The 26,695-nt window shown below is 35.5% G+C and overlaps 1 protein-coding gene across 4 annotated transcripts in view; it reads left to right on the top strand.

Annotated features, from left to right (window-relative positions):
- Khdrbs2 (KH RNA binding domain containing, signal transduction associated 2) overlaps positions 1-26,695 on the top strand; it is a 496,703-nt gene that overhangs the window by 206,399 nt on the left and 263,609 nt on the right. For all 4 annotated transcript variants that reach the window (XM_076915127.1, XM_034522053.2, XM_076915128.1 and 1 more), the window contains one exon: positions 605-751. In XM_076915127.1, coding sequence (XP_076771242.1) covers positions 605-751 — 147 coding nt within the window. The remainder of the gene's footprint in view (positions 1-604; positions 752-26,695) is intronic.

Below are 26,695 nucleotides of genomic sequence, written 5' to 3'. Positions count from 1 at the left end.
TTCATTTTTCTAATGACTATGAGTGTAAGTATTTTGAAAGGTACTTCATAGCCCCTTTTATTCCTTAAGAAAAGTCTGTTCAATTTGAAATTTTAAAAGTATTAGTTTTGTTTGTTTGTTTGTTTGTTTGTTTTTCTCTGTCATAGTTCTGGCAATGGAGGAACTGGCTGCAAGATGAGCCCTTGTTTCTCTCCATTATTTCATGTGATTTCTGTAAAAATTAAAACTCTAATTTTCCTGTACAACTCAACAGTAATCTACTTATTATTTGAAAAGTACTATACACTATACACAAAAAATCTTGTTTTTCAAATATGTAGTGGTGTTTGTACAAGAATAAACAGCATTTAGATGTCTTGGCTTCACAAGTTTAACATTTCATCAAACTGATTAAAAATTGTGTGATTGAGGACAATGGCAGGTTCCTTTAAAAATCCAAATTTGAAAATGGTTAACCGGCTTGCCTCAGATTTTTATTTCTCAAAGAATTTCTTTCTCTCTTTAGAAAATTTACTTAGATTGTGGCTCTTTGTCATATTCTTAGGAAATGTTAAGTAAATGTAAAATGAGTGGATCCATATTTCTAAATATAACTTCTTCACAGGAAGAAGAGCTGAGGAAGAGCGGGGAGGCCAAGTATGCCCACCTGAGTGACGAGCTGCATGTATTAATTGAAGTGTTTGCTCCACCTGGGGAAGCTTATTCACGGATGAGTCATGCTTTGGAAGAGATTAAGAAATTTCTTGTTCCTGTAAGTGACTTTTGATTTTACCAGTGGTTTCTTATCAGTTTCTATTTTAAGTTGTGTCTTTGTTCCCATTGATTTTTGAAAGGGTTGTTTGGTTTTTTGGAGGTTAGCTTCTTGTGTTCTTTATATATTTTGGATATTAGCTTTCTATCACATATGGGGTTAGTAAAGTTTTTTTTCCCTTTTTGTTTTTTTTTTTTCCAATCTGTAGGTTGCTGGTTCGTTCTATATACTATGTTCTTTGCCTTTTAGAATCTTTCCAGTTTCATGAGGTCCCATTTATCAATTCTTGATCTTAGAGCCTGAGCCATTGGAGTTTTGTTTAGGAAATTTCCACCTGTGCCATTGAGTTTGATGCTATTTAGTTATCTATGTGTAGGTTTGATACCAAGCTTAAATGAATAGTGCACACAAGGTGCATACTGTAAGACCTGGCTTATTGACATTTTCTACTAATCTGACAAAAGTACTCATCACCAGTCAGTTACATAGTATGTACCAGTCCACAGCCAGCAAGAATAAGAAGAAAACCATACAAGCAAAGATATATTATTGATGCCACCTTTCCCTGTTTTAAGCCCTTGACATGTATTTTGATAATTTATAAATAGTACAAAAAGTTTAGTTAAAAGAGGGTGGGATTGAATATTATTTATAACAAAGCATTGATAGTATTTTAAAATAGTAAATGATTTTTATGTGACAGTATATCAGGTGCTGGCTGGTACAATATAATCTTACAATAGCATAAGATTATACTAATGATGGCAGATAAATGTTAACCTAAAAAGTTACATATATAAACTCACTATGCAGTGGGAGAATAACAGAGGACGCCCACTTGCCAATTTGACTGCAAATTTAATGGAGTCCTCTACTGATACAGAGGAAGTAGGAGCAGGTAAATGCATGGAGTCTTAAGGATGAAAATTGAGAATGCTAGGAGAGTTCCTTCAACAGAAATCTTGCCACGAAGTTCAGTGCTGAGATATTGAGAAAATGTGAATAATGTTCCCTGGAAGATCTTGGAGAAATCCTGAGCTCAGAGAGTGGCAATCTGAGATTAATCTGCAAATGAGAAATCTAGAGATCTATATACCAAGTAAAAACTTCAAAGAATGTACCATTTATGATTTATTGATTAGTAGTGGGATTGAAAATTGGAAAGCAAAAGTATCTTAGAGTTTTCTAAGTGTAAAAACATTAAGGTCTAACCACATTTTCCAGTTACATGTCTGATACTAACATTAATCTTTGTCAAGATACAATTGCAGAATAATGCCACTCTAAGTTGAGTATTTCTTAACTTCATGTGCACAGTTACCATTTGGATCTCATCATCTGGAAGTCTTCCTAAATGAATCTCTTTCTCAAGATTGGTGATCCTATGTTCTTTCTTCCATTGGTTTCCAAGGGTATACTTAGAGCAAGGCTGAGTAAGGCATTTTTGTCAAAATTTATTTAAGAACAAACCAGATGCATGTATGTGTAGTGAGGCCAGGCCTGCTTATATCACAAAGTCATTGTATATTAAGTTACTTGAATGTTTATAGCATCAGTTTATGGATATTTAAAGTGAAAGTGACCATAATTTATTCAGTCACAACCATTATAAATATTAAACAGAATAATGCATACAAGGGGTATTAGAATAAAAAGCACTTAATAAATTTATTTTAAAAAATCTATTATTTAGAAAAAACTATGAATGAATTTCATTATAAATATTAAACAGAATAATGCATACAAGGGGTATTAGAATAAAAAAGCACTTAATAAATTTATTTTAAAAATCTATTATTTAGAAAAAACTATGAATGAATTTCTGAGGAAAATGTGTTAGACATAATAATATGTGTCTTTTTTGTTTGGAAATATATTCTCTCCTCCCTTCAAACTTTCTCATATGCTCCTCCCTGATCTACTTCAGGTTCATGGCCTCTTATTCACTAACTGTTATTTTATTTCTAAATAGCACCTTATTGATCAACATACTATTTATTTTAGTATATCTTTGGATGTATTTTGAACATAGAATGCATGGTAAGACCCTTGTATAGTAAATGTAAATGAATGCATCACTTCCTTATATATTATACCTTGTAACCAATTAATTTCTATTTTATGCACTGAAACATTAATGCTTGGCACAGTTAGCAATGTATTTCTGGGCCAACATTGTCTCTTCTCCATTTAGCACACGGTTGTTCTCAATTTTCTTAAATATGCAACCCTTTTATACAGTTATTCATGTTGTGGTGGACTGCAACAACAAAATGATTGTCATTGCCACTTCATAACTGTGATGATTGTCATGTAAATATCTGTGTTTTACAGTGGTCTTATGAAAGCCCTGTGAAAGAGTCACTTGACCCCCAAAGGAGTGGCAGCCCACAGGCAGAGAATGACTGCTAGCACCTTTGTTAACAGTGTTTGTCAAAAATGACTGAACCAAATTTAGCAGAAAAGCACATAAGGCAAATACAGCCAGGTCACAGTTCTAATCCATGTGCACAATTTAAATAGGAGCTCCACCTTGTCCCTTGCCGTAATCGTGATTTCTGTTCTGTAATTCAGTTGTCTCGTCCTTGTGTTCTTACTATTTTTATTTTTTGCTTGTTCTTATGCAACATAGAAACTCACTGCTAACTCAAGAGCCTTTGAAGTTTCTTCTTAAAAAACTAACATGACTATTCCTTTCCCTTTTAGCCTCTTCTCAGTCTTACATGTGTAAGAACTTCTTTAACTCCAAATCTAAAGTTAGTTCCTCGGTTGCCTTCGATCAGGCAATGCTGTTGTGACAGGCCCATAACCTCACTGATAACTCTATTCAAATAGTGATTCAATGTCCTTGCCCTCTTTCCCTATTTGTTTCTCTCATAGATATTTTTTGTATTTAGATCTTATATAGAAAAATAGGGAGGGAGGTGATAGATGATAGAGATATCAATAGATAGATAGATAGATAGATAGATAGATAGATAGATAGATAGATGATAGATACACAGATACATATATAAATAGAGCTCTTTATGGTTTGTTTTCCTGTTAGAATATGAATTCTGTGGATTGTGGCTATGAACCTCTCCTCCAATACTTTTTATAGGCTATACCATTTGTGACAGTCCTTCTGACTGACTTTGTTTACCTCTTACCTGTCTTAGCTCCTTAGCTGTCTTATATCAGGCAAAGGATAGTGTCTGTCTATTGTATCTATCACCAGAACCACAAAGAGCTAAAACAAACTATATATATATATATATATATATATATATATATATATATATATATATATGTGTGTGTGTGTGTGTGTGTGTGTGTGTGTGTGTGTGTGTTTGTGTGTGTTTGTATTAGATATATGTGTGTGTTTGTATTAGATGATGATAACATCACTAGACATCAATATTTATAAACATCAGAGGTAACAATTTAGATCACCAAGATGAGTTCTAGAACAATCGAGAAGACCTATTCATGCTAGGAAAACGATGCTCCGCTGATATCTTCTTCCTCTGTAAAACTGTGTCTTTCCCTCATCATAGGAACAGTTCATCTTCTCCTTGTTATATTAGGTGTAATTACTAAACCTGCCTTATGCCCAGAGGCTACAGTCATAAGAAATACTAGTATGAGTGCAGATAATTCCTTATGAAATATCTGAATGCTTTAGGATGTAAGAAATCAACTTACTTTCTTCAATTAAATTAGGTATTGAAGAAACCATTCTTGAAAAAAGGTGTTGAAGAAAAATTGACTAGTTACTGAAACTAGTGTTAATGATTCCAACTTAAAATCTGTAATGCTTTAGTCAGTAAAATATTATTACACTGAACATTCCCAATTCCATTCTTAATGTCTTAAGAATTAGCTCTATGAAAAATTATTATTCATTAATTTGCCTTAAAATAGAGATTGATAGTGTAGAGTAAATACTCTAATTCTAAAATTATGTAATTTATGCTTCCATGAGGAACTCATGTCCATTTTCCTCCTTACACTGGAACAACTGGATGTAATTGGCCACTGTTCTATTTCAGTGTTCCTTTCTTAAATAATTTAGATATTAAGACACAAGCATATTTTGTGTGGATGATGGCTTGTGGAACTTTAGAGACCAGAATATATGCTAAAGTTTGTGTCACGAACTTCTTAGGAGCCCAAATTAATATATATATATATATATATATATATATATATATATATATATATATTTCCCAAATCTAGTCAGAATGTTACATCAAAATAATGATAATGTTCTACATTGTTAAATTAACTAAGTCTCAATTTTCATTATTGGGCAGTTTTGCTAATGCTTAAAAATTAATACATGACTGAAACTTAAGACATTGCCTCCCAAATAGAAAGTGTGAAGCATTCAAAATCAATTCATGGGCAGTGGGATGGCTCAGCAGGTAAAGTAACTTACCCCAAAAGCCTAAGTTTCATCCCAGGAAACAGAACAAAGTGGAATCAGAGAGGCAACTTCAAGAAAATGGTCCTAAGACCTCCAAATGTTTGTTGTAGCATGTGAATACACATATATCACACACACACACACACACACACACACACAAATAATAGCAACTGATCATTTTAATAACCTAATATCAATTAATGTGTGCCCATACATTTTTTTCCATTGGAAGGATGAAAATGGAGCTTCCACACAAAGGAGAAATTAGCCTTACCAGAAAAATAGACAGATTTGTTGTCTTCTCCAATAAGTAATGTTAGAGACCTAAATAAGAAGTGATAATACAGCACGTCATCAGAATCTAGAAGTTGGCAAGTCTCTGTCTTGCTTGGCTTAAGCTTCATGTGTTCTCAACCAGAGTTTTGTGTAAAGAGAAGTAGGGAAAAGAGGCAGCTAGGTAGGTGGCTAGGTATGTAGAGTCAGTGTACATTCATGCATTATGTATACACATTTAATATTTATCTTTGCATAGTTGTATGTCTCATTTACTAGTCTCATAAAGAAGCTTACATGGGTCTTGTACCTAACATCATAACCACAGTGAGTTCATATGTGCAACTGCCCTCCTGTGTCTGGAAGACCCTTTCTTATGGTCACCCATTGCCCTTGGGCTTTAGGCTATTTCTTCTTTTATACAATAATCTCTTACCCTTGGCAGAACAGGTAATGAGTGTCTCATTCAGGACTGAGAATTTCATAGAATCTTATTACGTCTGTCTCGCCTAGTTGTGGGTCACTGCATTAATCACCATTTGCCACAGATAGAAGCTTCTCTGGTGAAGACTGAGAGATGAATTAATCTATGGGCATAAGGGTAGTTCATGCCAAGTCATTTTAATACTGTGTCCATTTAGAAAATAATAGCAATAGGTTGTGAATATTATTAAAACAAGTTATATTAATTTCTCATATAACTAGTAACAATGTGGGAAGATGAAAAATATATATTCTAGATTACAGAAAACTTACATATACTTTAATGACCATGTTTTGGGGATTTATCAGCAAATATTAACTAATATTGATATATTGTTGTTCATTTCCATTTATATATTTCTATGAAGTTAGCTATGTAGTAGAACATGCATACTGATACATAAAAATAATTTGTGTGTGCATATATATGTGTGTGTATGGGGTTATATCTGTATGATACATAAAGATACATACATACATACATACATACGTACATACATACATATAATATTCATGTACCATTCCAGGTTCTTTCTTTCCCCCATTATTTTGGAGTATCTATCATACTTGATGTGTTTATAAAAAAGAGAAACACAAGGTGTTCTATGGATGTATGGTGAGGTATGGGGCAAGGGGATGTCTCAGTAGGCCCATGCTGAGGCATCCCTTCCCCCTGAGGGACCAGCCACATGATAGTATAGTATAGAATAGAGTTTATTCAAGGCATAGGGATGGTAGTTAAGAGGGTAGTAGAGGCAAAGAAAGGCAGAGGGAGGGAGAGAGTAGAGAAGTAGAGGCTGGCCATGAGCACATGGAGAGGGAGAGGGGTAGGGAGGGAATGGGAAGGGAGAGAGGAAACAGCCTAAGAGGGCAAGAGAGAAACAAGAGAGCAAGAGATCAAGAGAGGGAGGAGGGCTCCAGCAGACCCTTTTATAATGGGTCAGGCCTATCTGGCTGTTGCCAGGTAACTGTGGGGAGGAGCATACCTAGCTGTTGCCTGGTAACTGTGGGGGTGGAATTTAGACAGAATACTAATATTACGGATAGTCATCCTTTTTAAAATGGAGCACTGAAGGTTATTAATTTTAGTTTGAGATAATAGAAAGCCATACTGAAAACCTATAGAGAGTTTTAATGTAGAAAAAACAGAAGTCTTTTCTTCTTTGTAATAAAAGCAAATAGAGGACACCTCCCTTTGTGTTTTAAAGAGGATGCTCTTGCCTGTGAAATTAGAAACAAACACCATCACACAGGAGTGTAAAGCAGATGTCCAGTAACTACTCAAATAAATAGGTATTTTTAGTATATAGAGGAAGAACTATCTGGATTTTCACATAATAAGATCTTAATAAGAGCTTGGAGTAAAATGAATATAAGATGTTGCTAATAAATATTTTAAATATATTTATAAATAATAAATAATAATTATTTATATAATAGACACATAAGTAGTATTACCATGAGATTCATGCTGCCTTTTATTTTATTTATTTATTTATTTATTTATTTATTTATTTATTTATTTTTTTGCCCTTTTATTTTAAAAGGAAATCACATTAGTGTTTTACTCAGGTAAACATATAGGAGAAATAATGTATTACACAAGAGCCCAAAAGCCAACACAAATGATATTAGTGTGTTGGAATAATAGAAGATGGAAGATGGCAGATGATTGTGAGCTCACTGTGGCAGCAGCCCTGTCCCAGCCTCCAAACAAGACCATGACCAACTGTAGAATAAGATGTTACATTAGGTTCAGTGAGGAAGGCAGAACCCATAAGCTGGTACCAGTTCATTAATATGGTGGTTGTTAAATATTACCCAGAAATTCCTCTGACTTCTGTAGTGAAAAGCATCTCACTTTTTATGCAGGTAATCATAATATAAGGACATGGGATTGTGTTGATGGAAATGCAGCACATAGCTGCATAAATCAGTGTCATTGTCACCTACTTAGCAAGTCTCCCTCTGTTGCTATGGTACTGTGACCCTATTTTCATTTTATTTCCAAGATTTATTATCATCTACTATTAGAGTTTCTTAATCTCTGAATAGTCACAAAAATATCAGACCTATGACTTCAAATATACCTAAAATTGTTATTAGTTTTGAATAGAGACATATTAACAGCATGTTCATCATTGCTAATATCAAGGAATATGGTAGCATTCCTAATTGATAGATTTATCATAGAATGCAGAGAAAATAAATGATTGACTATTCCATATAATAAAAATTTTCACTTTGTAGGAATGGTGATAATTAATGGTACAAAGATATCATGGGCATTGTGTCCTTAGAGGAAACATTTTTACTATATATGCTTATTTTTATAAATTATGAATACAGAGTTATCATGGGCATTGCATCCTTAGAAATAATATTCCCACTATTTTTACTTGTGACAACCTAGAATTTTGCAGTTCCCAAGCCCAGTCTCTAAGATTTCCTATTGTTTTCTAGACATCCAGAATGATTGTTTCTGTGAGAACCTCTGTCTTTGTCTCTCCCTTTCCCCCTCCCTATGTGTGTGTGTGTGTGTGTACATGTGTGTGCGTGTGTGTGTGTGTGTGTGTGTGTGTGTGTGTGTGTATGCATATGTATGCCAATGGTGAAATAAGGTGTCTTTCTCATTTGTTCTCTGTCTTACATTTTGAGACCAGGTCACTTACTGAACCAGGAGCTCACTGATTTGGCCAGAAAACCCCAGAAATCTTCCTTTTTGCCTCCCTATTGATTACGCCAATACTAGGTTTACTGAGATTAAACATGTTGCGTTCAAGTTTTTATTTGGGTATTGGAAATCAAACTCAGAGCCCCACGGTTAGACAAGAAGTGTATGCTGAGTTAGATTCATCCCTAACATCTCTCATCTCCTCATTTTCATCAGGGCCTTGAATATTTCCTCATAAGTTGCTTCTTCCACACTAGTTGGTATTATATTCAATAGAATCGCTTCTGCAGCTATGTTAGTCCCCCAACAAAAACTTTCATAACACCGTTAAAGTGTTGTTTGTGTTGCCAAAGATTAATAGTTCCTATCAAACAGATTTGATCTGCAATATAAGAATCTTGTTACTTTTATAGACGCCCTTTTGAGCAGTAGTTCTCAATATTCCAAATATATACATATAATAAATATATTACACACACACACACACACAACACGCAGTCCCTTTAGAACAATAGTTCTCAACCTTCCTAATGCTGCACTATTTCAAACTCTTCCATATCATAGTGATCTCCAACCATAAAATTATTTTCATTGTTAATCCATAATTGCAATTTTGTTACTGTTATAAATGATAAGTATCTGATATACAAGATATTTGACATGAGACCATTGTAAAAGTATCATTCACTACCAAAGGGGTCACAACTCACAGGTAGAAAACTATTGCTTTAGAGTATGAAATGTAAATATTACATTATACTTTGTCTCCTCTCTTTTTTTTTCATTCTTTCTTTTTTTGATCCATAGTGTTTTAAGTTAGATAAATGGGCTATCTATCCTCTGGATCTTGGTTTCCCAAGCAATGTGGGCATAGGTTCCATGTCATGGAGAAGACACTAAGTCAAATCAGACATTGGCTGGCTGTCCTACAGACAGGACAGTTTGTAGGTCAAATGTTTTACAAATGGGTTTATGTACATTTTTCTGGTAGCCTGCAGAGGACCTTCCCATACAAAGAGACTTGAACATAAGGCTGAAGGCTCTATGAAGGAACCAGCTCTACTTCTCCATGATCAATGTGTAGGTGTTGTGCTTGGTTACCATGTTCTCATCCACTAATGTCCTCTTATAAGTGAATACATACCATATTTACCTTTCTGGGTCTAGTTCACCCCACTCAGCATAATTTCATTTTTTAGCAGCTGAGTAATACTCCATTGTGTAATTACATTTCTCTTATCCAATCCTCTGTTGAAGAACATCTAGGTTGCTTGTAGTTCCTGGCTCTTATGAATAAAGCATCAATGAACACTATTGAACAAGTGTCCTTGTGGTTGGATGGAACATCTTTTGGGTGTATGTCCAAGAGTAGTAGTTTAATATGAGGTAAATTGATTCTCAACTTTCTGAGGAACTACCATATAGATTTTCATAGTGGGTGTGCAAGTTTGCATTCACACCGACAATAAACGAGTGTTCCTTTGCTCTGCATCCTCAGCAGCATTATCTGTCACTGGTGTTATTGATCTTTCCATTCTTGTAGGTATAAAATGAAATCTCAAAGTAGTTTTGATTTGCATTTTCCTGTTGGCTAAGGATGTTGTACATTTCTTTGAGTGTTTCTCAGCCATTTTAGATTTCTCTGCTGAGAATTCTGTGTTTAAATCTGTACACCATTTTTAAATTGCATTATGTTTTCAACTATCTAGTTGTGTGAATTCTTTCTATAGTTTGGATATCAGTCCTTTATTGAATGTAGAGTTGATTAAAAATACTTTCCTATTCTGTATGTTGCTGTTTTGTCCAATTGATAGTCTCCTTTGACTTACGTAAGTTTCAGGAAGCCCCATTTGTTAATTGTTGATTATATTGCCTGTGTTATCTGTTCAGAAAGTCATCTCCTGTACAAAGATACTCAAGGCTATTCTCTACTATCTCCTCTATCAGGTTCAGTGTGCCTGTTTCTATGCTGAAATCTTTAATCCACTTGGACTTGAGTTTTGTGCAAGTTGATAAATATGGCTCTATTGTATTTTTTACATACAGATATCCAGCTTTACTAACATAATTTGTTGAAGATGCTTTCTTTTCTTTTCTTTTTTTTTTTCATTTTCTATTTCTGGCTTCTTTATCAAATTCCAGGTGTTAATTTGGTATGTGGATTTATGTCTGAATCTTCAATGTGATTCCATTGATCAACCAGTCTATTTTTTATGCCAAGACTATATTGGTTTTATTCTATATGTCTGTAGTACAAATCAGAAATGGTGAGACCTTCAGAAGTCATTTTATTCTTTAGGAATGTTTTAGCTGTCCTTAATTTTTTTTTCCCACATGAAGACAAGAATTTTTCAGGCAAGGTCTATGAGAGAGACCTTCCATTTTCTGATATTTTCTTCAGGTTTTTTCTTCAAAGATTTGAAGATTTTATCATGCACATCTTTTATTTGTTTGTTTAGGATTACCCTAAAATATACTTTATTATTTAAAGCTATTGTCAAAGGTGTCGATTCCCTACTTTTTTCTCTTTCAGTTTGTCATTTCTGTACAAAAAAGGCTACTGATTTTTTTCTTTTGAGTTTATCTTGTATGAAGCTACTTTGTTGGATCAGTTTATCAGCTGTAAGAGTTGCCCAGTTGATATTTTAGTGTCACTGTGTATACTATGGTATTATCTACAAATAGAAATACTTTGATTTCTTCCCTTACTATTTTGTATCTCTTTGATCTCTTTCAGTTGTCTTATTGGTCTAGCTAAGACTTCAAGTCCTATATTAAACAGATATCAAGAGAGTCTACAACGTTATCTTGTTCCTGATTTTAGTGAAATTCCTTCGCATTTCTCTCCATTTAATTGGATGTTACCCATAGTCATGCTGTAAATTGTCTTTATTACATTGGATTATCTTCCTTGTATACTTAATCTCTCGAGGAAATTTATAGAAAGGGTTGTTGCATTTTTTCAAAGGCCTTTTCTATAGGATGCTTATGTAAGGTTTTTCCTTTTCATTTGTTTATGTGGTTGATTGTATTTAGTGATTTTTATATATTGAACCAACCATCTATTTCTGGAATGAAGCCATTTGCTCATGGAAGATGATCAGATCAACAATTTAAATAGACCTATAATCCATAGTAAAAATAGAAGCACATTAAAAATTTCCCAACCAATAAAATCCCAGCAGTCGATAGTTTTAACAAAGAATTCTACAAAGACTTTCAAACAGTTAATGTCAATAAACTCAAAGTATTCCACAAAGTATAAACAGAAGGAATATTGTCTAAGTCATAGCCACAGTTACACTGATTTCCAAACTACATAAAGTCTCAAGAAACAAATAATTATAGACCAATTACCATTATATACATAAATGCAGAAATATTCAATAAGGTACTTGCCAATCAAATCTATGATTTCTTAAAATTTGCATACATTTCTCCAATATCTGTGACCATTCTGAATTTGACAGTCTGTTCATTCAGTTCATTGTCTTGTCCTCTTGTTGGTCGTGGATCACAAACTACAGGGAGTCTGTATCAACTTTGCTTATGAGCAAAGTATAAATATTTACAAGCCAAACTTGCTCTAATATTCTCTCTGCCAACACTATTCTGAGATTTCTTTTCCAACACAGATACTCCTGTTCCTACAGGTGGAAAATGACTTCAGCAGCCAGTCCTCTGATCCAGACTTCCCATAAACCCTTGAGCCTGACAGCTCATAGGCTTCTGAAGATCACTCCTCTTTTGGATATAAAAGATTCTAATATACTTGTGATTTAAGGAAGGGACCCACATTCAGTCTATCTCTTCTGAAATGTGCTAGGTCTTCCACATTTTATTCACTGAGCTTGCTTTATATCTAGACTAGGGAAGAAGCCATCCAATGTTAACTTCTTATTTATCACAAGTTTAAGTTTCAGTGATGTCTTTTTATATCATATGGCACTTCTAAAATAATATTCTGTTTTTAATGAGTTAAAAGTATTCATTTAAAAAAGCACAAAATTGCATAAGAAAATGTGTAATATTGATATTGACCTGTCTAAAATTTAATTACATACATAATTCCATATGTTTTATTTAGATTTCAGTTGGCAGGTTAGTATGTCCAGAAAAGAATGAGCAGTGTTCCTTACATAGATAACTATCAAGAATGAATAAATCCGTAAGTCCACATAAGTCCACATAAGTCCACATAAGTCCACAGCACAGTAAACCTGCCTGGCTTTCATACAAATGAACCCAGAAGTTCATCTTTAGTAGCAATTTTCCACATTTGGTAACAAAAGAACAACACGGCCAGCATTCAATTCAGTTAGACATCTGTAATTAATATCAAACTTCTCAAGTGCATTAACCAGATTCAGATGAAATACAGAAACACTATGTCCACAGTGTTACTGTTGTCTTTGAATACTAATCTGATATGAATGTGGGTGGAGATTACCAGAGAATAGTATTTTGTTCTGATAAAGTTGCTGGAATTACAGAGAACATTTTAGTCTTCTTTCATGACATGGCAAGAAATGATGGCCAGTACAGATACTGCCCACCATCTCAGTCACTACTCTGTACAGCAACTCTTACTTCTTTTCTGTTTGCTTGTACAAAAAGAAGGAAGGAAGGAAAGAAGGAAGGAAGGAAGGAAGGAAGGAGGGAGGGAGGGAGGGAGGGAGGGAGGGAGGGAGGGAGGGAGGGAAGCAAGGAAGGAAAGAAGGAAGGAAGGAAGGAAGGAAGGAAGGAAGGAAGGAAGGAAGGAAGGAAGAAAGACAGACAGACAATATGGTTTAACTAAAATATGTAAGGTGTACACTGGCACCTAGTGTGTCAAAACAGGAAAAACCCAATTAGACTGGCATCGTCAGAAATACCTGCACTTTTTTCACTGTTGTGTGTCACATTAAGAACAGTTTAGGATCTCTTGAAACAAAATACACAAAAGATGGGATTATTTAAAGACAGACATTTTACTGTGGTTGTTCAAACAGTAACCTTTTCCTCCAAGTGGTACAGTCAAGTCAAGGGGCAGGTAGTGTAAATCTGTATTTAGTGACATGATTCTGGTGATCCCAGTGCACATGGTTTTATACATGCATGGGAGTGGGCACTTAGAAACTGCCTTTTTAATTTTTTTCTTTTGGCTGCCATATCTCAGATGTTATGTGATCATTTTCTTTCTTCTTGAGTTTGGAAGTTTAGGTCTTGATTTCTATCAGTGGACATTCCTGATGCTGTCATGTAACAAAACGGGTAGGATTTTATATTATAACTTGAAGAGTTTCTCGTTGGTTTGTTGAAACTACATCTCTCATCTGGGACTTAACATTTTCCAACCATTGTTGAACATTTGTTTCAGCCACGATAAATTTTTTGCTCCTAGGTGTTGTAACTAATCTTGCCCAGTCCCAGAGGCCCTTTGTGATTTCCAGAGTGCACTGAAGAGAGAAAAGCACCATCTGCTATTAGCACATTTTCCTAAAATGATTTACATTTCCCCCCTTTCTGCCCTTTCTTCGTGGTTTCCAGAATTATTTAAGGAATCGGAGAAGAATCAGGAAAATAATTTACATACAACCTTAGAAATTATAAACAGAGAGACATTTTTAAATGGAAGGAAATCCACCCATTAATAAAATGTTTGTAACCATTCTTCATAAACCTAAGAATAGACATGTTATGTTAAGGCTAAGTATCAACTAAAACTCAGTCCCTTGGAGAGTGCAGACACCATGTTTTCTACTCACAAGTGATCCATTGTGTACTAAACATTCTTACTTACAGGAAAGCACAGAGGTATTAGATCGTATATTTTCCTATCAAGTGTAAAGTTAATGTTGCAGAGGGTTCCCCTTTCCTTGAAAGTGTTCTGAAAATTTCAGAGGCGTACTGACAACAGACACATATAGAACTCAGCTTTAAAAATAAAATTTAAAAACTGTGCAAGCATAACATGGTACCTGAATTTTATGGCTAATATCCACTTATAAGTATGTACATACAATGCAAGTCCTTTTGGGACTGGGTTACCTCACCCAAGATGATATTCTCAAGTTCCATATATTTGTCAAAAATTATGATGTCTTTGTTTTAAATAGATAAGTAATATTCCATTGTGTAGATGTACTACATTTTCTTTATTCATTCTTAGGTTGAGGGACATCTAGGTTGTTTCCAGTTTCTGGCTATTATAAATAAAGCTGCTACAAACAGACTTGAGCACGTTTTAGGTATATGGCCAGGAGTGGGATAGCTGGGTCTTTAGGCTATCCAAAACCCTGTTGCCTATATTGGGATATGTTCTACTAGCTAGGCTGCCCTCACTTCCTTTTGTCTTTCTTTTCCTTTCTTCACATTTTAACGACTTTTATTGATGTTTGGTTTTCTTCAGCAACACAAATGGAAGAAATCTCTCAAATGTTAACCAACTGTGTTGTGTGACTTTAACTGAACAGGATACTTTAAATAGTTTATTTGTATTATTTTGAATTGGAATACATTTTAAAGAAATTGGCCATTGAATGACTAAGCATGCAAGTATGTGAGCTTGTGGGGTACATTCTCATTTAAACCACCACACTTAGTGATTCACTGGGCTTAATTAACATAGGGTACTGAATAGACTTGGAACTATACACTGAAGCACAGTGTTCTATCCCTGAAGACAGTGATCTCCCATCATCTTCATGTTCTTTAGTGCTAATCCTGGGAGTCCATCTTCTATCTATAAATGTATGTGTAGTGGCTGATTCTTGTGTAGTTATAACTCGTGCAAGTTCATCAATGTCAAGTTCAGTTAGCGCTATTAAGATAGCTGTGTTATCATCAATCAAACTTCACATTCTGCCTGCCCCCAGTTCTGCAATATTCCCTGGGCTTTGAAGTGGGTGAAGTATGGATCCAGTTTAACAATGAGCAGTAAACTAGCACTTGTTCTCAGCACCTTGAATAGCCTAGAGTTTTTGGGAAAACTACTCTCATTCCAGAGACTAGTTTCTTTCATTTAGCAGAGATTGGAATGGGAGATGGTGGAGAAGAGAAGGAATGGCAGTCAGATAACCAAAACTAAGGTAATGAAACACAACACTGAAACCTATAATAATAGGTAAACAAATTGACAAACATAATTGAAAATAGAGTTGGTGTTTTGAAAGATGTTTAAGAGCATTTATATAAAAATCCAGTGGGTTCATGTGCATGGATCCAAGACTAAGGAGCATCAAAACTGTGGCATGGGAGAAGAAAGTATAAAAATTCATAACTAAAACTATAGATAAAGATGCTAAATTTATCCTATATTTTGAATTAAAATGCTTTATATTGAAAAGAATAGGTCATTTTGCCTCAAAGTGCCTGGAGACAGTTACGGTAGAAAAGAAGTTTGGTTCGGACTTATACATTTTACTAAACAGATATTTTTATATCATAATGAGGTAATTTTATCAATATCTCACAGCAGATTTCTCACTTACAATTTTCATTTTAGGCATGATATAAATGCTTTATGAAGTATAGCACATTTATGACATATTTCATCTAGGGATTTGTTTTATCCTGACATAAATCATATGATTTGGTCTGATGTACAAAGGAAGAGAGTGTATGAGTCTGAATAAACAGAATATATTTAATGTCTATTGCTAAGTGGCTCAAAATTTTTCATCTTAATAATAATAGAAACATTATGCATAGCTAGTTAAAAATAGTATAGATAAAGGTAAAGAAATTTGTTTGTTTCAAATTATGTTTCAGATGAATCTATTATAGTATCTCAAATTTACATCTCCTATTGAAATGGATTTCTAAACATTTATCAAAATATCAGTAGCTTGCTTTAAGAGCACACCAAATGGTTGTCTAACACCAAGTAATCAATCTAAAAACATACATGAATGTAATAGTACTCAAAACTCTGCAAGGTTATACTTAGGAATATATGTGTTCCTAAACTGTATGTACTAACAATGGTTAATGAAAAAAGAGGCTATAAATTTCAAAGATACCGAGGATGAGTATATGGTAGGGCTTATTGGGAGGAAAAGGAAAGGGAAAATTATGTGATCATGTTATAATCTAAAGAATAAAAGGTACAGGTAGTCTCAATAGCCTATAGTTTCCTAATCTCTTCTTCAATAGATACCTTATCTTGTGCTCTGAAGAGGAACATTTACCACAGTCCAGAACATCCATATGGACAAATTTCACATACTCATTTTCAACTTTTTGAAAGTAATAGCTAATTGTTAGATATCACAAAGGAAAAAGGCTATCATGACTTCGTACCAGAGCACATGCTTTAGGACAGCAAATCTGCCTCTAGTCCATGTGGGTCCCTGTTCTGGAGGGCACCCACAATGATCTCTGGCCTGGCTGGTATGGGGGAGCCGGGGCCAAGGGGACAGCGTGTGAGCAGGAAGGAGAGATCGCCTCTGCTGCTGCTGCCTCTGCTTGCTTCTTTGCTGTTGCAGTCCAGTCACTCCCAGGTGCTGCACATGTCTCTCAGTGCTGAGCCGATCCAGGCTGGGCTGGTAAGGTGCCGGCTAGCTGGCGAGGATGGGAGGGTCCTGAAGGGGCTTCAGGAGAGCAGATCTCTTCCCAAGTGTTGCAGCTCTTGACAGAAACTCTTGGACAACGGGATGATTCTCGCACACCTTTACTTCTCCTGAATAAGGCCCTTATATACAGTTTTGGGGTGGGTTAGGGTCTGCTAGCAGATAACCCTTATTGTCTTGGTCTGAGAGCTTAGAGATACCTCATCTACATGTGGGAGAGCCTGAGGCACTATTCCTACATGACTGATGGCCATAGACCTCTCTGTGGGAGGGGCTGTGGAGGGCTGAAGTTAGGCGAGAGGTACCAGGAGCCCAGAAGCAGAGCTGAACACCTTCCGTCCCATTATGGTCTGGGTTCGAGGCCTGTGCTGGACCAGGTGCCCAGCTGCTTCTCACAGCCCACTGCCCCACAAGTCCACATCTAGCCTGTCTAGAAAATGTCAGGTGCTCATACTTTCTATTCACGCTTTGCCTGATGGAAAATGGGATTTAAGGGTAAGGAAGCAACTGTAGGAGACAATGATAAGCTAAAACGAAACTCTTCCTACATCCCAATTATTTTTATTGTCTCTTCTAACATTTAGATGGTAGAAAGAGTAGATGCTTCTAATGTATTTCCAACTTCCTCCCAGGCACATGTATCTCCTTCCTCTAGGCTGTATCCAGTCATTTGGAATTTGGTCTTCTTTCCTCTTCAAGACTGTGATGATTTCAAAGAGTAATGATTACTGCCTTGGCAGCATTTGCTTCAAGGACACTAAGGCTCTGGCCCACTACAAACCCTGAAGTCTTACTGAGAATGTACCAAGACGCTCTGTTGGTATCCATTTGGTTTGAGTTCATCATCCCTTTCGATATTTTTTCCATCACTAATATAAGAGGATCACACTAAACTCTCATTTTAAAAACAGTAACAATACTTCCTATACCCTGAGCAGAGCGTGTTAATGTGATTAATACTGTGATGAATAAATTCTGCACAACACAAATCGTTATTTAGTAATTACATATAAATGCATATGAATTGCAATGTAGCACAAAACATTAAAACATATAAATATTTACAAGCATCTGGATTTTTTTTAACATGTACAGAAATAAAATGCACAGGTACTTTTCTGAAGACATTTTCTTATCTTGCAGGCAGACTATTTTTGACCAAACACCTGTGTGGAAATCTGTTTAAGCAGTTTTCCCTTGAAACAGACTTCTGCCACTACTGTGTGGCTCATTCATCTGTTTTTTTTTTTTAATGTTATGACTAGGGTGTCAGCATCACTTGAAAGCTAGACCAAAACAATGATTCCTTAATTTATTTCCTGATAGCTCAATGCCTGTAAATCACATTAGCTAATTAAATTCATCAGTAGTTACTTTAAAACATTCAAAAACAATCCAATCACAGCAAGTAATGAGAGGCTGTGGGTTTCAAGACACTGGTTTGTTTTTCACAAACATCTGCTTTTAGAAATCAGAAAGCTGAGTGAGGAGCAGGCTAGCTAGCAGGCTGTGCTGAGGGGCACGTGCTATGATGAGTTGGAGCTACTCGCCAAGGGTCTGTACCCAACTTCATGAAATCGGAAACACAGCTGGATTAAATTGTACAAGCACCACACTGGCACAAAGATCAGCATGACACCCTCAGTTTCCATGACTTCTGACTCAAAGAAATAGACATTCACAGTGGGGACAGCTAAAGGATAGCTACCTAAATTTCCATAGTTTCTGTTATATTGTTCTACAATTTCTACAGTATGTGCAAGTGTTGAAGTGTCATTTGCTTTCACCCTTGATCATCTCCACAAATGACCCATGTGTAAATGAACAGCAGGCCAAGATGGTGAGATACTTTGTGTTGCAGGGTACTAAAGGGCAAGGAGTGCAGACAGGAGCCCAGAGTCCATCTCAGTCTCATCACAGGGCACAGTCAACTGGAAACAGAGTTGGAATGGGCCAACCGCAGGACACAGCTAGAATCTTAACAGTTGTCTTTTCCTTAGTGGAAAAAGATGTGACTATCTAGACATTAAGGAGGAATAAACAGTATTTCCTTCACCCTCAGTGTTAAAAAATAGTTTAGAAATCATTATAATTAAGATCCTGTAAGAGCTACCATCTCTTTTTATCAAGAAAAAGCTGCACGCATAGATCTTACACTGTGCTTATATAGTCTTTAAAATCAGCCTGGAGAATGAAAAGACACATAGGCCAATATGACTGAATTAGAGAACTTTCCCTAATGCAGAGCAGGACATTCAGTGGGTATCTTGTGGACAACTCACTCTACAGTATGGGCAAAGGGAAAGTAATACTGTGGGCTAAGACCTTCAGAAATGTGGCCTTCATTATGCCACCATGGGTCAAGCTGTAACATTTTAGTCTGTTAGAGAGCTCTCAAAATACAGACTGCTTCCTATTTTATTTTATTTATTTATTCATTTATTCTATTTTATTTTAGTGCTGAAAATCCAACACTAAATAGGGTCTTGCTTATGCTAAACAAATAGTGCCTCACTGAGCCACAAACGCAGCATCTGTACTAACCTCTACAGCCCAGCTTTCTCATCTTTGACCCAACCCTTCCTCTCAAGGCTTAGAGCTCACTGGGGAAGAGGGGACAGAAAGATTATAAAAGCCAGAAACACAATAGTGTTTGCTGGACATACCAGGGCATTTGCTCTTTGAAACTCGCATGAGTCATGATGGAGTGCATAAGGCCTGTGCAAGCTCAAGCCAGATGAAACCATGGCACAGAGTGAGGAAGTATTCATAAAGTCCCACCCCTGTTGAAGCACTGGTGACAGCTGACACCTGCTGGGAGAAGGAAAGTTGGGTGTAGGTCAGTTTGTGACACTCCCAAGGATGGCTCAGCTCTCATGTGTAAATGCCAAGGCAGCACATATTGGCCTGGATAGGTTGGGGAGAAAACAAGAAAAAAGGAGGATATGTTGGGTAGGGAGAGTGGGTTGCTAGATCAGAGGATCTTAGAGGAGGCAAGATTAGTGTGGTCAAGAAGCATTGCATGGACTTCAGCTGAAAATAAATAAAGATCATTTTTCAACATTCATTAGGCCTGGTATCTTTGTATCCAGGTTTCTTCATTTCTTCTCAGCATATTTTGGAGACTCCAGTCATCTTAGGAGTAGCTCGTAGGAATATCATAGGAATAGTTGAGCTTTGAAGAGGGTCTTTGGGAACAATGGTATTTATGCCATACCAGGTAATTACTTCATACCATACATTCATATCTGTATTCCCAGGTCTTCTCCAGTAACTGAGTTGTGTTTCTTTGTATTATCAGAACGTATCCCATCACACTGAGTGCTGTATGTTGTGATTGCTCTAAATGGTGATTGCATTCAACACGTGGGCCATCGTCCTGGTAGACAAATCAACATAGACTATTGTCGCTTCACTACCTGCATCAGGACTGTCTGCAAATGGGCTTCTTGACATATTTTATTTTATTAGCAACTAATCGTCAATCACTGGTGCCTGACAGTTCTCAAATCTGCTGGAAAATATTGTTTTGCAAAATAAAAATTGAATGATCAAACAACCCTTAGTGTTGGGGGCAATTTCTTGCTAATCACGGTCAACTTCCAGAAAAGACAGATGTATATGTGTCTTTATGCCACATTAAATGATAAAAGATGTTTAATATGCCATATTAAACATATAAATTCAAACATCCAGACCTGATGTTTAATATGGAGGGCCTTTTGAGAAACATTTTTATTGTGTGATTTATATAAAACATCATATTTTATTGTTACAGGTTACAAGTTACCTGACACAGATTCATAGTACTAATTATATGTTTATCATATAGTTTATCATATTCTACTGTTTATGAACATTCTTTCATTTTAAGCATGGTTAGTATAGAAAAAAATCAATGGATCTTCAAATGTGTAGCAACCATAGGTTCCAATATGTGGAAAAAATAATTTTACATGAAAATATAGATAAATAACACATATATATGTTTTCTTATTTGAATGTGACTCTTACAGAAGTCAGTGTTTGAAGTAGAAGCCACTATAATGGAACCATAATTTGAGTAACTGTGCGACTTTGTCAGTGCTAGAGCGGCTGTTAATGACTATATTCTGTTTTCCTTGACAAGCTAACTGAGGGCAATGGCCATGCTTCCTTCTCTCAGGACAGACATCCTGGGAAGATCACCACATTTACTGTATCATCATGAGTGGTACAAAAACTAGCCTTATATCTGTGAGCAAGAAGACTGGGTTTATTGACAAGACTGTAATTGTTCAAAGTATACAATTATACATTTGATGGTCAACACCATCAAAAGTATACCAGAGATTAGAAATGCAGATGCTTAGGTGCCCAGTTTCTATCAAAGCTTGTTTGTGAGACATACCTGCTGAAGATTGCATTCAAGATATACTAGCCTTTGGAACATGAATGAATTTGAACAAACTTACATGTACAAACATGCACACAGATACATACCCAAACACACACACGCACACACACAAATACTCATACATAGACACAAGAACCATGCCTAAATATGTATGTACATACTCCCATGCAAACACATATACATGTACACAAATGCACACACATACATTCACACACAATCATACACATATACACATAAATATGAACTTTACCAAAAATACACAATACACACATACTCATTCATGTACATACAGATATACACATATGTACATATATACACACAAGCCTGCTTGTGCATGTACACACATAAACACACATGCACACACACACAGAGAAATTTGTATGACTATACCACAATGTGAACATTGTTTTATACCCTAGTTCTTTGAAACATGTTACTATGTCTACATACATACATATACATACATACATACATACATACATACATACATAGTCTCCACATAGGCTATTTCTCAAACAGCTGCCAGGGCCATCCTTTTGAAACTATCATAGAAACCATGGAGATCGTGGGCCTGAAGTCTTTGCAGTGGCTTTTGTTTTATCTTATGCTGAACAGCCATATATGTTTCTCCAACCCAAGGTTTTGTCTCTGGTCTTATATCCTGCACCTCTCCCCCTCTTTCCCTGTGTTTCAGAATCTTTCCGCTTGTTATTTTACCTTAGGCCAAGCAGGCCTGTCTCTTCTTTAGAATCTGAATCACATGTTTCTGCCTCCCCCTCTGATTCAGTCTGTAAGTTTCCTCAGCTTTCACCGGGCTCAGATGTCAGTCTTCCACAGTGAATCCTTCCCCCAGAAACAAGTGTGAACAGCATCTGGCCGGCCCTCCCAGCTTATTTTGTATCCTTTTTTAATAAATTGTTCACATCTCCTTCTTCAAATTGGCTCGACGACTTAACCATCTGCTTCCCCTTAGTGGGAAGTTCAATTCAGTGGCCTCCGCATTACGCATTGACTTCCACCAGCATTCAGTTCCAGGCCTCGGTATGCGGCAAGAACGCCATAAATAACTGCAGGAATCAGTGAGTGAACATGCTACTGGTTGCATGAGTAACTGTGGGAAGGTCCATTGTAGGGCATTTATCATAGCGTGATGCAATGTTCACCTTTGAGATCATAGGGAAGATCTGCACTGCTGCTTAACTTCCAAGGGTCTTGAGTCCAAGCCCAGGAATTACTTAAGGAAATACTGTAGTCATCCTGCACTCAGGCCGGCAGTACTCAGAAGGGCTTTTATCCTGCATCCAACTGGTGGGATTCCTTGGTCATGCTTCCCAATGCAGGCTCCTTGCATTCTGTGCTAGCAACAGTGTATTATGCGTTTATTTCCTATTTTCCTCAGTCAGGATATTGTGGTTCATCTCATTGCAATGAATGCAATTGCTAAAAAAAATAAATTTGTGTAGCAAATAAATAATAAATTAATTAAATAATATAAAAATATTAAAAAGATAAAATAACAAATAAATTAAATAAATTAATTAATAAATTAATTAAACAATATAAAAATATTAAAAAATAAAATAACATTTTCAGTAAATGCATTAAATATTCAGAAAAAATTATTGTTAACTGAATTTTACTCTTTAGATCTGAAATCTTGTTTCTTGCTGAAATGTAGCAATATAACCCTGTTTGTTTTATAAAAAAAAATAACCAATATAAGTTCATTGTGTTTTTATTGATCTTAAACCCAGTGTTTCTCTTGCTTCTAAAATAGATGACTTTATTTCATCTTCCCATAAAAAATTATCAAGCTATATGTAATTGTGACTGCTAACAGTTGGTTAGCTGGGTAAAAGGCATACAGATGATACATTTTCACTCTTTTACTTAGATAACTCTGTTACACTAGATAAACATCTGACTATTCATACTTGTAATTGATCCAAAAAAAATAACAGCAGAAGGGACCAGATGTTTATTATCTTTCTCATATCATACTTTAACACCTGGGCTTAAAAACTTTTTCTACCAGTAATTTAAAACTAATTTCTGAAGGGCCTACCTTTTAGCTTTGTGTGTTTTGTTTCGTGGCATAAAAAAAAAATTTAACAGTACATCTGTTGTAATGTTTTTCTTAAAGAAAACACCAAAATTAAAAATGTAGAAAGTTATTTTTGTTTTATTTTTAGCAAATGTGCATTTAAATTTCTTCTTTATAAAAAGGATACAGGTATTAATTTATTCACCTTATTTTGACTGTGAATTTAGTTTATAATTAATAGGTATTTTCAAAATTAAATTTGTATCTCAAATAATTCTATCCAATATTGTATGCCAAGTGGATTTGTCCATATGTGTTTTCTCTGTTAATTGATGTTTGATTCACAAAATGATGACTCTTCTGAGATAATGACTGCTTATGTCATTATGTCATTAGTGACGGCCATTCATCATTTACCTGAAACTTTATTATGATTTTGCTATCACATGGATGAAAATATTAACAGAATACAACATTCTTCCTGACATTCAGCAAGTGAAATATGTTTTTGCTCTATCACTTTAATGTCAATACAAAGAAATAACTTAAATAATCTTATAAATGAACTAAAATATGACTATTAGTTACAAACTACTTGACCCTGGTGTAGAATTTCTCTGGAACATATTGATGACTCTGTGTTTTTTTCAATGGTTTTTAGGTAAGAGCTCCATAAGTATTTTTCATGTACCTCTTGTTGGCTATCTCTGTATCAGTAAAATTGGGTTAGTAGAGACAAGGCAGAGGGCCTGGGAAATATCCAGCTACCTATGGAAACAAAATTATTAGAATAATAGGAAAACAGATGATACAATAAACCCAGGTAAAGAAGCAGCTCACAGCTGGAATGGGGTTAGCTCAGAGGGAAAATACTTAAATAGGGCATTTCAAAGGAGCATCTGGGTTGTGAAGAAAACCTCAGAGATCCAGGCGCCTGAAAAATTCCTGATAAGACTTAGCGACAGAGATGAAGACAATGAGCACAATTTCTTACCTGTCTGTTTCACAGAGTGATCTTGACAAATATATAGCATTTTCTACAAAACGGGATTTTAGTTATTTTTAAAAAGTGAAATCAGAGACACATCTTATGTCTTTGGAAAAGGAAAAGCAGTCACCTAGATTGAAATATAAAAGCACAGAGGCAGGCCAAGATATTCTGACAACTGCATTTAGACACTATTTTCTTCTGGGCCTAAGATTGGTCATGAAGTTAGTTTGTCTGTTCATAAGGATGCCTTTGCATCCAGACAGCATTTGTGGTGAACTGAATCCTCTATTGCATTTGCCTATCCCATAATTGTCTTCATATTTTCACTTTTACTTGATAGAGTCTACATTCTTGCATTTGATGTTTTACCCTTCATCCTGTTATATAATTCAGAACAATGGAAGTATCCAAAAAAGTAAAAAATAAATAAATAAAGCCCAGACTATACAATCTGCTCAAACCTTTGACTGACTTTCCTATTAACTTTTTCAATTTCCATGCCGACATTGTTTCTATCGATATTTTAATTTCATGTGAGCTGAATGACAGGAAATAAAATGATTTCAGCAGATGGTTGCCACAAACTACACACTGCATTTCAGAATCGGTCTTCAGAACTCTCCAGCTTGGCGGTATGTGGTAGATTATTGTACTGCCTGTTAATGCCAAAGGAAATCTGGCTGAAATGTGTGTGTTTTCAATTTAATTTATTCTCTGACTTTATTAAGAACTATCAGACTTGATTTACTTGTGTCTGTTACATCCATAAAAATCTAAGTTTGAGAAGCTAAGTAATTCTAAGTATTAACTGAGATTTCATGACATCTAAGATTAAACTTTTAAATAACTATTGATAACTTTAAATATAGCTTAAGCTATTTCTTTAAACAGGCAGTATGTAGTAACTGGGCATGTGTCTTTATATATACACAAATTATATATATGTATATATATATATATACATATATAATTTATATATTTATAATTATATATGTAATTTATGTATATGAGTATGTACAATGTCTTTGTCTTTATATACAGCAGAATAGGCTTCATATCCCATTACAGATGCTTGTGAGCCATCATATGGTTGCAGGGAATTGAACTCAGGACCTGTGGAAGAACACTAAGTGCTCTTAACTCCTGAGCCATCTCTTCAGCAGGCCTTTATAATTTTTATCCTGAGTCAGTATTTTGCATTCTGTATTATCTTTTTAGCAACTCACTGTAAAGTAGAAAGCAATATTATCTGCCAAGTATGAGGGTGGAGGGTTGGAGAAATATGAAAGACAAACAGGATGTGAGCAATAGGAGAGCCTAGTGAATCCCACAGAAAAAGGACCAGTTGTTGGAATGGGAGCAGTTAATGTTTTGGTATTACCACAGAATGTAAAGTGCATTCTTTCTGTCCCTCTAGTTGTCACCAGTAACCTAAACAGAGTTGTTGTAATGGTTAATTTAGTTAATAAAATCTTGGAGCATTAAGGCAGTCACCTTTGATTATATTTATGACAGTTTTTTACAGAGAGGGTTAATGGATAGAGAAAAATATTGAATATAATCGTGGGCTGAACAGAAAGAAAAGAGGATGGAATTTTTTTTCTTTTTGATGCTTCCAGAATCTGCTCAGAGATGAACAAGCAGCCTTCTCTTGCCACAACCATAACCTGATCCCACCTCCACACCATCCGCACTGTGATAGGCTGTGTTGTCTGAATAAATCCTCTCATATATTGTTATTATTAAGTGTTTTATTAGAGTACCATAAAAAGTATCTAATGAAGATACTCACAGGCAGAGATCCCAAGGTGGGTTTCTGTCTGGCTAGGATAAAGAGACAAGAGCACTAAAGGCTTTATCAGGAGCATGCTGTGAATTGTAGCTCATAGGGCAATGCTCAGTAGAATAGACAATAAAGACAGATGGCAAGAAGGATTCAGGGAAAAGAAGGTGGATGAATGGTTGTTATGTTTTTAAAATCAGTTGCAGTGGAAGTATTTAAGGTTGGCTTAGAACAAAGCTATGTGCAAAGCTCCTGGTATTTAAATGGAGCATTGAGACAAGGAAGCAATTACAATCAATGCAAATCAAGGATAGGACCATTAAGATGGCAATCACTC

Source organism: Arvicanthis niloticus, chromosome 17 (genome assembly GCF_011762505.2).
Source record: "Arvicanthis niloticus isolate mArvNil1 chromosome 17, mArvNil1.pat.X, whole genome shotgun sequence".
Taxonomy (NCBI): Eukaryota; Metazoa; Chordata; class Mammalia; order Rodentia; family Muridae; genus Arvicanthis; species Arvicanthis niloticus.
Note: the sequence above shows the minus strand (reverse complement) of the source record. Positions and strands in the feature narration are given on the sequence as shown.